At 45.3% G+C, this 13,049-nt stretch overlaps 1 protein-coding gene across 3 annotated transcripts in view; it reads left to right on the top strand.

The window, feature by feature from the left end:
* Positions 1-13,049, top strand: part of LOC138282889 (1-phosphatidylinositol 4,5-bisphosphate phosphodiesterase gamma-1-like) — a 576,794-nt gene that overhangs the window by 311,139 nt on the left and 252,606 nt on the right. For all 3 annotated transcript variants that reach the window (XM_069220895.1, XM_069220894.1, XM_069220896.1), the window contains one exon: positions 2,886-3,004. In XM_069220895.1, coding sequence (XP_069076996.1) covers positions 2,886-3,004 — 119 coding nt within the window. The remainder of the gene's footprint in view (positions 1-2,885; positions 3,005-13,049) is intronic.

Raw genomic sequence — 13,049 nt, 5'->3', positions numbered from 1 at the left:
ACAAAAAACAAAAATAAGAAGTTTTATTTTCATTTTTTAAGAGTAGGCAGTAGTCCGTGGGACCATTGCTTGCTCTTAAAAAAATGTTGACGCCCACATTCGCAAAGAGAAAGGAGTTCAAGGGGGTCCTCTTTCTGTTTGCGAATAGGTTAACACCTCCTTCACCGAGTCGGTAAAAGATTAATAATTTGGGACCGCATTCCGTTCGCAAAATATTCATACATGGCCCTACGACCCCCTATTTGGTATAACATGCCCCTTCCTAATACCAACTCGCAAACCCTATTTTACGATTCAGTAATGTTGTACTGAATAGCAAAATATGGTTGGTACATGGCAAAAGGATATTTAGCGTTCACAAACGGCCCAGTTTGCCATTTGTGAAAGCTACATCCTTTTTTACATGTGGCCCTTAGTTGCTAACCTGCTTTCTTTGCAAGTTACTTTTCTTGGATTTACGCTGAGCCATTTTGTCTTTTTTTTCCTTTTCACGTCTCATGTTTGATCTTTTTCCCCCTTGATATCTTCTGCTTTCCTTTCTAATTATTATGGTCTCTTTTTGTTCTTCATAGCCTTTGTTTCGTCACATGTTGATATTTGTATTTTATCTTTAAACATTTGCTTTCAGGATTTTGACAATGCATGGTTCCAAGATGTAATAAAAATTATCATTTCGTAAATGGAGGGTAGCTGTACATTAAATGGATAGTTTCTTGCCTCTTGTGAGTACTGGCTTTTCGATATTGCATACTGCCAGGGAACGGCTGACGCCTTCTCTGTGACGTTGCACCCTAAACTAAGGCCACATGATTTTTGGTATCGTCGCCACCATTTTGGAACCCTCTCTCCCGTTATCTGCAGTACATTACATCTGCAAAGGTAGCATACACAGGCCTCAGACTCACATTTTACATCCCACCATCTCCAATGTCTCTGCTTGAAATTCTGCTCCTGTGGGAAAGTTAGAATTATTATACAGGGAGTGCAGAATTATTAGGCAAATGAGTATTTTGACCACATCATCCTCTTTATGCATGTTGTCTTACTCCAAGCTGTATAGGCTCGAAAGCCTACTACCAATTAAGCATATTAGGTGATGTGCATCTCTGTAATGAGAAGGGGTGTGGTCTAATGACATCAACACCCTATATCAGGTGTGCATAATTATTAGGCAACTTCCTTTCCTTTGGCAAAATGGGTCAAAAGAAGGACTTGACAGGCTCAGAAAAGTCAAAAATAGTGAGATATCTTGCAGAGGGATGCAGCACTCTTAAAATTGCAAAGCTTCTGAAGCGTGATCATCGAACAATCAAGCGTTTCATTCAAAATAGTCAACAGGGTCGCAAGAAGCGTGTGGAAAAACCAAGGCGCAAAATAACTGCCCATGAACTGAGAAAAGTCAAGCGTGCAGCTGCCACGATGCAACTTGCCACCAGTTTGGCCATATTTCAGAGCTGCAACATCACTGGAGTGCCCAAAAGCACAAGGTGTGCAATACTCAGAGACATGGCCAAGGTAAGAAAGGCTGAAAGACGACCACCACTGAACAAGACACACAAGCTGAAACGTCAAGACTGGGCCAAGAAATATCTCAAGACTGATTTTTCTAAGGTTTTATGGACTGATGAAATGAGAGTGAGTCTTGATGGGCCAGATGGATGGGCCCGTGGCTGGATTGGTAAAGGGCAGAGAGCTCCAGTCCGACTCAGACGCCAGCAAGGTGGAGGTGGAGTACTGGTTTGGGCTGGTATCATCAAAGATGAGCTTGTGGGGCCTTTTCGGGTTGAGGATGGAGTCAAGCTCAACTCCCAGTCCTACTGCCAGTTCCTGGAAGACACCTTCTTCAAGCAGTGGTACAGGAAGAAGTCTGCATCCTTCAAGAAAAACATGGTTTTCATGCAGGACAATGCTCCATCACACGCGTCCAAGTACTCCACAGCGTGGCTGGCAAGAAAGGGTATAAAAGAAGGAAATCTAATGACATGGCCTCCTTGTTCACCTGATCTGAACCCCATTGAGAACCTGTGGTCCATCATCAAATGTGAGATTTACAAGGAGGGAAAACAGTACACCTCTCTGAACAGTGTCTGGGAGGCTGTGGTTGCTGCTGCACGCAATGTTGATGGTGAACAGATCAAAACACTGACAGAATCCATGGATGGCAGGCTTTTGAGTGTCCTTGCATAGAAAAGTGGCTATATTGGTCACTGATTTGTTTTTGTTTTGTTTTTGAATGTCAGAAATGTATATTTGTGAATGTTGAGATGTTATATTGGTTTCACTGGTAATAATAAATAATTGAAATGGGTATATATTTTTTTTTGTTAAGTTGCCTAATAATTATGCACAGTAATAGTCACCTGCACACACAGATATCCCCCTAACATAGCTAAAACTAAAAACAAACTAAAAACTACTTCCAAAAATATTCAGCTTTGATATTAATGAGTTTTTTGGGTTCATTGAGAACATGGTTGTTGTTCAATAATAAAATTAATCCTCAAAAATACAACTTGCCTAATAATTCTGCACTCCCTGTATTCCCTTGCACTTTCTGCCTGTAAAGTGTTCCGCCCAAAGAGACTTGGTGGAATCAATACTATGATCAAGGAATAATTATTGCAAGGCCTGCTTCTGTATTGCAAGAAACATGCACACTTGAGTCTATATCTGTGCCGAGATAGGCTTTGGTAGTATGAAACTGTTTAATATATTTTGTATAGGTATACTTGGGGAGTTTGGTGTTTATTTTATATTACCTTTAAATAAATTGTTTTTCAAAAAATGCTCATTTCATAATGCATTTTTGTTGAAAAAGCACAATTTGCCATTCAATCCAGAAATCTTTCAATTCTAACATTTTTGTTTGTGTTGTTTGCTTCCAGTTTCTAGCATACCTTTTCTCCCGGGAAAATATGCTGATGGACTCCAAGTATGAGCGGGTGGTCCCAGAGGACATGAACTACCCCTTGTCTCAGTACTGGATCTCCTCTTCTCACAACACGTGAGTTCAAGTTCCTACCAGACAAGTACCTTTAATCTTAATGTTTCTCTCTTTCCGTTTCAGTGTCTTCTTCAGGGCGAGTACTCCCAGATAATAAACCCCATACATCACTTCCCTGAAGGCAAACTTTATAGTTCTGGAAAATTGTTCTAGTTATATATATATATTTTTACACATGCCATCATTTCCTACCAGCATTCTAACAAAACAGGATTGAATGGTGCACTCCTCTACGTATTGCAAATGCATTTGAGTTTAAGTTAGAACCTTATGTATGTGGGAAGGTCACTGTTTGTTTGGGACTACCCAAAAGGTGACCGCCATCCTTGCATTGCATTTTCCTTGCCACTCTTTTAATACTCTCATGCAGATTTACAATTTTTCAATCACAGTCATAATACATTTGTGACTATTATATTTGTAACTTGGATAATACGCACACATATATCGCACTTCAGGACTAACATTTGCGAATCATGCATAATGTGAGCAGGTATACATTCTGACTTATTCTAGGTGTAAGTCTTGACAGACACATGAGTTAACATTTGAGAACATTTGAGAATCAGACTCACAAGCAATAGTTGCACGGTTGCTAAGCATTTCTTTTAGAGTGATACTAGGACACAGAATCATTAAAATGTTAATTTACTAAATATTTGAATGAAAGAATGTAATTGTCCAACATGTGCTGCAGAAGAAAGCAGCTAGGTTTTCAAATATGAAACTTCACTGACATGCCCATATAATGTTTGCCTATGTAAAGAATCTTGAAACAATTTTTTCAAAGATAAATATTTCTTAATAGGTTCAACCTTGACTTGCCAGATGTTGACGATACCTTCACAGCCACAGTTTCTTAAATGTCAAAGCATAGGTTGCATTCAATACATTGAGGCTTACTTTATGTCCACTAATGGTGTGGAAACTTTGAAGACATCAGGAAAGATCCAGAAACCTCCTACACAGATTCACATTCATTCCTAGTGCAACTTCTCAAGATAAGAAATCAAATCACCCTAGAATTGAGAAGCTAAAGCCCAGAGGTAGGTCTCACTCCAGGGAAAAGGACAAAGCTTCTATTCAGGTCATCATCATAGGAACACCACTCTAGTTGGTGGCAGAATTCCTCTGTGGAGAAACCCAAGTACCTGCTGTGATTCAAGTTTGGTCAGGAATTTTCTAGCATCTCCGGATTCTGTGCATTTTAGATTATTATCAGTTGAGCATATAAAAATCAATGCAATGGTGCTAGTTAGCTCAGTATTAAAGCGCTGGTGCGTCGGGTGTAGACGGGAATTAAACTATGCAATTTCAGTCTCTTTCAAGAGTTGTTATGCCTTTGGTACTAGGCTTTTGGTACCAAACATAGACATAGGGTTTCCTCACATATACCTCATTTAAATCCTACAGTTTGATAAACAAATAGAGAGCTTCTGAGCTGGACCTTCTACCTAACCAGTGATGCTCCAACACACTGAGTTATTTTTCAGCAATAAAAATAAGTTTCCATAGTCACTGATCTCTCCTGGTCTACAAAAAAGGTGAACAGGCAGAAGTTCGCTGTTGGTAAGGAGGAACGTCAGCTGATACTACCCTAATGGCAGCAAGTCAGTACGCAGTTCCGGTTAGTATGCAGTTTCTTATTTGATTCTTTTTTTTCAATTAAGAGTTCTCTAGCATTAGATCTTTCATAGATTCTAATGAGTCATTCCCTGTATACAGGCTGGAGATCCCTGATAGTTTAATATAATAGTAAACAATAATAACATGCCCATAGGCAAAACAACTGTGTTTTAGTACCACGTTCGCCTGCAGTCACTGACACGAATGCTGAGTACTCGCAAATTTCAGATTTCTGCAGTGTGTTAAGTTTGAGGGTGCTCCTGAACAGAGCTGTGCTCTATCGTTTTCTTCAGAGTTACTTAATTCAAAACCATTTTTTCCTCCCAAGGGTAACTTGGGGCAGACTCACCTTGAGCATCACCTTGTGGTGAGTGTTTTTTTTGGGTTCCTGTTTCTGGATCTGTGCCAGGGAAGATATTTGCCTCACCAAGAAAGCAAGTCCTCTCTTTGAAGACCCATGGGCAAAGGAACATTCTCACCAGTGATCCACACCTGTAGTACCGGAATCCTGGCCATAAGGTATTTAATTATGTTGTTTGCAAAAATCTGCATGAATGAAACAGAAGGTTCGCCATGCACATTTAGGAATTCCACCCCCCCCCCCCCCGGGGAAAGCCTCATCTTTAGGAAATGTTATAGTGTGAAGTACCTCTTCAGTTCCTCCCAGAAAGAAGATGTGAAACCAAAAGCATCTGGAGATGCCTAACTTGGAGTTTCCAAAGACGCAGGTGCTATTATGGCTTTAAGGGAGTTAATGACTCATTCAGTACCAGCTCATAGTTAGAAGACATTAAAAAATCCTGAATGCTTTTTGTCTACAAAAATAAAAAAATCTAGCTCACCTGAACACCTGCCCTGTTTCCCGCCTAAATCCTCGTTGATGGCAGAGGGTACTTTGGATCAGAAGAAGCAGAAACTATCTTTGAATACAAGTATGTCATTATCCTTTACAGACTATAGAGGTGACCATGATGACTTAAGAAGAATAAAGTGTGTCAATCCCTGTTTCTTCATGGAACGTTTGAAGAGCCATATTGTGGGGAAATGTTTTTTTACAGACTGAGGCAGACAAGGTGATGCAATCAATATTTTAGAGGCCTAAGCATGTACATCATGCCAAGGGCAGGGAGAAGGCTGCAATCCATGGACCACATCAGGAGTGGGAACCGCCTTCTCCGAAGAGCCTAACTCTAGCCTTGATAGCCCAAAAATATTTAAGCAATACTCAGATGTTGAAAGTGCAATCAAAGCTCCTATTTTGCCTTTGGAGTCCCATGTGATTAGTCTGTGGTGCTCCATTCCTTCTTTCCAAATCTGTCTTCCTGGGGAGAAAGGAAACTGCAGTATTTTAGATACTAGGAGGGGAACGTCCTCTCCTGAAACAGGACATCAGCTTTTGTCACAAGAAAATAAACCATTCTTGCAAGGGGAAAGTGACTGCACACTCCATAAGAAGTGCATTGTCTGCTGCGATTCTTAATGCTAAGGTACTGTTTCACGAGTTCATGTTGTGCCTCAAAGTTGAAGAACACACACACATTCATCAGACGCTACTTACTGACATGAATGCAGAGACAGATTCTTTAGTTGACCAACATGTTCTCTGCAACTTGTTACAATGAACCCTGCATTCCAGTTTCCATGCACTACTGTATTTACTGCTTGATAATCAGATATAAACATGTGAATCTTTGAAAGATCCAATGCTGGAGAAAAAACGTTACGTACCAATAGTGACAGTTTTCCAGCATTATTATCCTTACCCTCCTCACTGGTCAGAGGCTCGATGCATTAACTTCTTTCATCGCTATGGTGCTGGGAAATCTTACTTTTTGTGACCTGTCAAGGTAGTGAACTGCACAACACATTCATTTCATTAGCTGAGGTTTAAGTATGTTCAAATGAGATGAATGTGCTTCTGCTGTTTTGCCTCTGTACATGTTAATAATGTTTATTGTTAATTTAAAATACTGGAGATTTCAACCTGACAAGAGGGAATGGTTCAAACGTGGATCTGTGAACGATACCATTGGTGGAGAATCATAATTACAGGTAAGTAACATTTCATTTTTTGACCTCTGCTATGAATGCAAGTACTAAACAATTAATTAGACGTCCAAAGTTTGGATACACCACAAACATAGAACTGCAAATCAGTGTGTGGGGTAGGAATAAGTAAGGATGCTTTCTTGATGCAGAAAGAAGACTAGACCACTAAGATGCGTAGTTCCACTTCCCCACTGTAAAGGATCTTGAACTGACATCTCTTCTTGATCGGAAGCCAGGTGAGGTTTCTGAGGTGAGGTTGGTCCATTTCAGGAGGTTCAGGTTGAGTCTGGCTGCAGCATTCTGCATGGTCTGAAGTCTTTTGAGGAGTTGGTTGGAGATTCCTGAGTAAAGTGAGTTGTCGTAGTCGAGGCTGCTGGTGATGAGGGCCTGAGTGACGGTCTTTCTGGTGTTGACTAGGATCCATCTCAAGATTCTGCGAAGCATGCGCAGGATGTGGGAGCAGGAGGAGGCGACTGCATTGATCTGTCGCTTCATGGTCAGTTCACTGTCGAGGACAATGCCGAGGTTGTGTGCATGGTCTGTTGGCATGGGTGTGGGTCCGAGTTCAGCTGGCCACCAGCTGCAGTCCCATATGGATATGTTTCTCCTGAAGATTAGTACCTCTGTCTTGTCGGTGTTCAGTGTAAGGCAGTTGGCTCTCATCCAGTTGGCTTCATTGGTCATGGCGTTGCAGACGTTTGTTCTTGTGGTGGAAGGGTCTTTGGTGAGCGAGAGGATGAGTTGTGTGTCATTTTCGTAGGATATGATGTTGAGACCACGTCCGCGAGGCGATGTAGGTTTTGAACAATATGGCGCTAAGGGATGATCCTTGGAGTACGCCACAAATAATGTTCTTAGGTTCGGAGGTGGAGGGAGGCAGCCAGATGATCTGCATACGTCCTGTAAGGAAGGAGGCAATCCACTTAATGGTGTTCTCCTGTATGATGATGTAGAGTCTGTTGTTGAGGGTGTGGTGGGATACAGAGTTGAGTGCACCTGAGTCAAAGAGGATCAGGGCTGCAGTCTCCCCATAGTCGAGGACAGATCTGATGTCCTCTGTTACTGCGATCAGTGTTGTTTCTGTGCTGTGGTTGGCTCAGAATCCTGATTGGACTACATCAAGCAGGTTGTTTTGTTCCAGGTATTCGGTGAGTTGTTGTTTGATGGCTTTCTCAAGTACTTTGGCAAGGTAAGAAGCAGAGAGATGAGTCCAATTTTTTTGAGTTCGCTGGGATTGGAGGAGGGTTTCTTTGGGTGGGGGTCAGATCTCTGCGTGTTTCCATCTGTCCGGGAAGGCTGCCATGGTGAAGGAGGTGTTGAGGATGCTGGTGAGTTCTGTGCTGATTTGATTGCTTCTGAGGTTGAAAAAATGGTGGGGGCATGGGTTGATGGGTGCTCCGGAATTGATGCACGACATGATGGCCGTGGTTGTCTGTGTGATGAGCAAGATCCATGTAGTGATTGTCCTGCTGGTGTGCGTTGGTTGGCCGAGGCTGTTGAGAACTGTGGGTTGGAGGTCGAAGTTGCTGTAGATAGTTGTAGTTTTGCTGTGGAAATAGTTTGAGAGGGTGTCACAGAGGTCTTGGGAAGGGTGAATTGTGTTTTCTGTGGCTGCCGGGCTGGAGTTTTCATTGACTATTTTGAACAGTTCTTTCGTGTGGTTGACTGCTGTAGCAATGTGGGGTGTGATGGCTGCTCTCTTGGCTTCCTTGATGCGCAGGTGGTAGTTGCTGAGAGCTGCTTTGTGAGCTACTCTGTCGGAGGGGTTCCTGGTAGAGCGCCATTGTTTCTCGAGTCAGTAGCAGTTGCACTTGGTGGTTCTGAGGTGCACCAGCTGGTTTGTCTTGAGGCTTTTGTGGTTCTTGCTGGCTTCATCGAGCAACTCTGTCTACACATTTGGTGATCCAGGTAGAGAAGTGCTGGACAGCCCGTTCTAGGTCTGATGAGGCTTCAGGGTGTGGGCTGCATGCCACTGTCATCATTTAAATAAAAGCGGTGTCTCCATGGCCTAAAAAGGGAAGGGAGACACACCCTCATCCTCAGTAAAAATATAACCACATACCCCCCATGCTCTGGCTCGTATTTAAAACATTTTTTCAGCTCTATGGGTTAGTGCCTATAAAAAGAATAGGCTTTTGATCTGGGGGGATAGGACCCCTTTGGACCTCCCCCCTCCAGAAATAGAGTGGGCAGGGTATCCATACCCTGCCACGCTATATGTTTTTTTAATAACCTTTTTGTAGGACAGGAGACTGAGTCCCAGAGTCCTAAAATAGCTGCCGCCAAATCTTTATTAATGTATTGGCAGCCAACCAGGTAATATCTTGAATCTGTTAGATCCTAGGGACCCCATCCCTGGGAGCAGGATTACAGACTGTATCCCGAGGTGCCCGCCACCAGACACAGTGGTTACACTGCCTGCAAGAGCAAAGACTGGGAAATAGAAGTATGCTTCTGTAGGAAGTTGGCTCTGTATATACTATTTCAAAGTAAGAAATAGTGTTCACAGAGTCCAAGGGTTCCCCTTAGCGGTAAGATAGTGGCAAAAAGAGAGAATTTTAATGCTCTATTTTGTGGTACTGTGGTCGAGCAGTAGGCTTATCAAAGGGTAGTGTTAAGCATTTATTGTACACACACAGGCAATGAATGAGGAACACACACTCGAAGACTTACTCCAGGCCAATAGGTTTTTATATAGAAAAATATATTTTCTTAGTTTATTTTAAGAACCACAGGTTCAAGATTTACAAGTAATACTTCAAATGAAAGGTATTTCACTCAGATATTCTGGGAACTTTGAATAATCACAATGGCATGTACAGTTTTGACAAAAATGGCAATAAGCTATTTTAAAAGTGGACACTGAGCAAATATCACCAGTTCCTGGGGGAGGTAAGTATTTGTTAAGTTCACAGGTAAGTAAAACACTTACAGGGTTCAAAGTTGGGTCCAAGGTAGCCCACCGTTGGGGGTTCAATGCAACCCCAAAGTTACCACACCAGCAGCTCAGGGCCGGTCAGGTGCAGAGGTCAAAGAGGTGCCCAAAACACATAGGCTTCAATGGAAACAGGGGTGCCCCGGTTCCAGTTTGCCAGCAGGTAAGTACCCGCGTCCTCGGAGGGCAGACCAGGGGGGTTTTGTAGGGCACCGGGGGGACACAAGAAGGCACAGAAAGTACACCCTCAGCGGCACAGGGGCGGCCGGGTGCACAGTGCAAACAGGCGTCTGGTTTTCTGTAGAAAGCAATGGGGAGACCCGGGGGTCTCTTTAATGATGCAGGCAGGCACAGTGGGGGCTCCTCTGGGTAGCCACCACCAGGGCTAGGCAGAGGGTCGCCTGGGGGTTGCTCCTGCACTGGAGTTCAGTTCCTTCAGGTCCTGGGGGCTGCGGTGCAGTGTTGGTTCCAGGCATCGGGTCCCTTGTTACAGGCAGTCGCGGTCAGGGGGAGCCTCTGGATTTCCTCTGCAGGCGTTGCTGTGGAGGCTCAGGGGGGTCAACTCTGGCTACTCATGGGCTCGCAGTTGCCGTGGAGTCCTCTGTGTCATGTTAGTTTTCCGCAGGTCGAGCCGGGGGCGTCAGGTGCAGAGTGGAAAGTCTCACACTTCCGGTGGGAAACGTGGGGTCTTTAAAGTCGCTTCTTTGTTGCAGGAAGTTGCAGTTTGTTGAACTGGGCCGCTGTTCACTGGAGCTTCTTGGTCCTTTAGATGCAGGGCAGTCCTCTGAGGCTTCAGAGGTCGCTGGTCCCTGTTGGATGTGTCGCTGTTGCAGTAAAGTAGGGAGACAGGCCGGTGGGGCTGGGGCCAAATCAGTTTGTCGTCTCCATGTTCACTGCAGGGCTTCAGGTCAGCAGTCCTTCTTCTTCTTTAGGTTGCAGGAATCTATCTTCCTCGGTTCTGGGAGCCCCTAAATACTGAATTTAGGGGGGTGTTTAGGTCTGGGAGGGCAGTAGCCAATGGCTACTGGCCCTGAGGGTGGCTACACCCTCTTTGTGCCTCCTCCCTGTGGGGAGGGGGGCACATCCCTAATCCTATTGGGGGAATCCTCCTTCTACAAGATGGAGGATTTCTAAAAGTAAGAGTCACCTCAGCCCAGGACACCCTAGGGGCTGTCCTGACTGGGGGGTGACTCCTCCTTGTTTTCCTCATTATCTCCTCCAGCCTTGCCGCCAAAAGTGGGGGCAGTGGCCGGAGGGGCGGGCATCTCCACTAACTGGGATGCCCTGTGGCGCTGTAACAAAGGGGGTGAGCCATTGAGGCTCACCGCCAGGTGTTACAGTTCCTGCAGGGGGAGGTGAGAAGCACCTCCACCCAGTACAGGCTTTGTTCCTGGCCACAGAGTGACAAAAGGCACTCTCCCCATGTGGCCAGCAACATGTCTGGTGTGTGGCAAGCTGGCAAAAACTAGTCAGCCCAAACTGGAAGTCGGGTATGTTTTCGGGGGGCATCTCTAAGATGCCCTTTGGGTGTATTTTACAATAAAGTGCACACTGGCATCAGTGTGCATTTATTGTGCTGAGAAGTTTGATACCAAACTTCCCAGTATTCAGTGTAGCCATTATGGTGCTGTGGAATTCGTGTTTGACAGACTCCCAGACCATATACTCTTATGGCTACCCTGCCCTTACAATGTCTAAGGTTTTGCTTAGACACTGTAGGGGCATAGTGCTCATGCACATATGCCCTCATCTGTGGTATAGTGCACCCTGCCTTAGGGCTGCAAGGCCTGCTAGAGGGGTGACTTACCTATGCCACAGGCAGTGTGAGGTTGGCATGGCACTCTGAGGGGAGTGCCATGTCGACTTAGTCATTTTCTCCCCACCAGCACACACAAGCTGGCAAGCAGTGTGTATGTGCTGAGTGAGGGGTCCCCAGGGTGGCATAAGACATGCTGCAGCCCTTAGAGACCTTCCCTGGCATCAGGGCCCTTGGTACCAGGGGTACCAGTTGCAAGGGACTTACCTGGGTGCCAGGGTTGTGCCAATTGTGGAGACAAAGGTACAGTTTAGGGAAAGAACACTGGTGCTGGGGCCTGGTTAGCAGGGTCCCAGCACACTTTCAAATCATAACTTGGCATCAGCAAAGGCAAAAAGTCAGGGGGTAAACATGCCAAGGAGGCATTTCCTTACAGCTTCCCTTTGGTGGGATCTTTATAAAGTTCGTGCCGGGTTGGAGCACACTTCTGTTACCCCGCCCGCGCTCCTGCAGGCAGGGAAACACACAAAAAACAGCGGCACCCTCCATCAGTATTGTCATTTGAGATGTTGTCAGTGAAGTCATTAATTACATCATAGACTATGGGGGTCATTCTGACCCTGGCGGTCTTGGACCGCCAGGGCGCAGAATGACGGAAGCACCGCCAACAGGCTGGTGGTGCTTCAAAGCCCATTCTGACCGCGGCGGTAAAGCCGCGGTCGGAAAACCGGGGCCGGCGGTTTCCCGCCGTTTTTGCCCCGGCTGGGCGAATCCGCCAGGGCAGCGCTGCCCTGGGGATTCTGACCCCCTTACCGCCAGCCTGTTTCTGGCGGTTTTCACCGCCAGGAAGAGGCTGGCGGTAAGGGGTGTCCTGGGGCCCTAATAGGGCCCCGGCCAGCTTTTCACTGTCTGCCTAGCAGACAGTGAAAAGCGCGACGGGTGCAACTGCACCCGTCGCACGGCCGCAACACCGCCGGCTCCATTCGGAGCCGGCTTCTGTGTTGCGGCCTCATTCCCGCTGGGCCGGCGGGCGCTAACTTGGTTAGCGCCCGCCGGCCCAGCGGGAATGTTGGAATGCCGGCAGCAGTCTTTTGGCCGCATGGCAGCCGATTGGCGGTTCCCGCCTGAATGACCGCCTATGTCATGAGTAATGTGATATATGAGGTCAGAAGAAAGTGCATGGCGGGGGTGCAAGTTATAGTTAGTGCTGATGAATTTCTGTGTTTTTGTTTAGTTCAGAACTTTAATGTAATCAATGACACATTCTAAGATATCGTTCTTGATGAAGAAAAATCATTTAAAACCCATAATGTGGCCCTATATCACTCTCCTGGGGTCAGGGTACCTCCACCCTGACCCTGTATACCACTCATCATTTCTATTTTCAGCCCCAGGGACCCTCTCTGATAACATAAAATGGCAGCTGCAACTTTCTAGTCAGGTTGTAGTTAGGACCATGTTTTCATAGAAAAAGGGTTTTTGACGTGCCTGTATCTCTGGCACCGTTTGACGAATATTCACAAAATGTTCCCAAAAAAGTGTGCTGCAGATTCTTGTTGCACATGGAAAGTTTCAGAGTGATCTGTGAAGCGGGGGACAAGATAAAGGAGGGGTGGTCAAAAACAGTGCATTTCCTATGTTAATTCCCATAGGAGTTTTGAACACGACTACAGCCTAAA

Source organism: Pleurodeles waltl, chromosome 2_2, assembly GCF_031143425.1.
Source record: "Pleurodeles waltl isolate 20211129_DDA chromosome 2_2, aPleWal1.hap1.20221129, whole genome shotgun sequence".
NCBI lineage: Eukaryota > Metazoa > Chordata > Amphibia > Caudata > Salamandridae > Pleurodeles > Pleurodeles waltl.
This window is presented reverse-complemented; position numbering and strand designations above follow the sequence as displayed.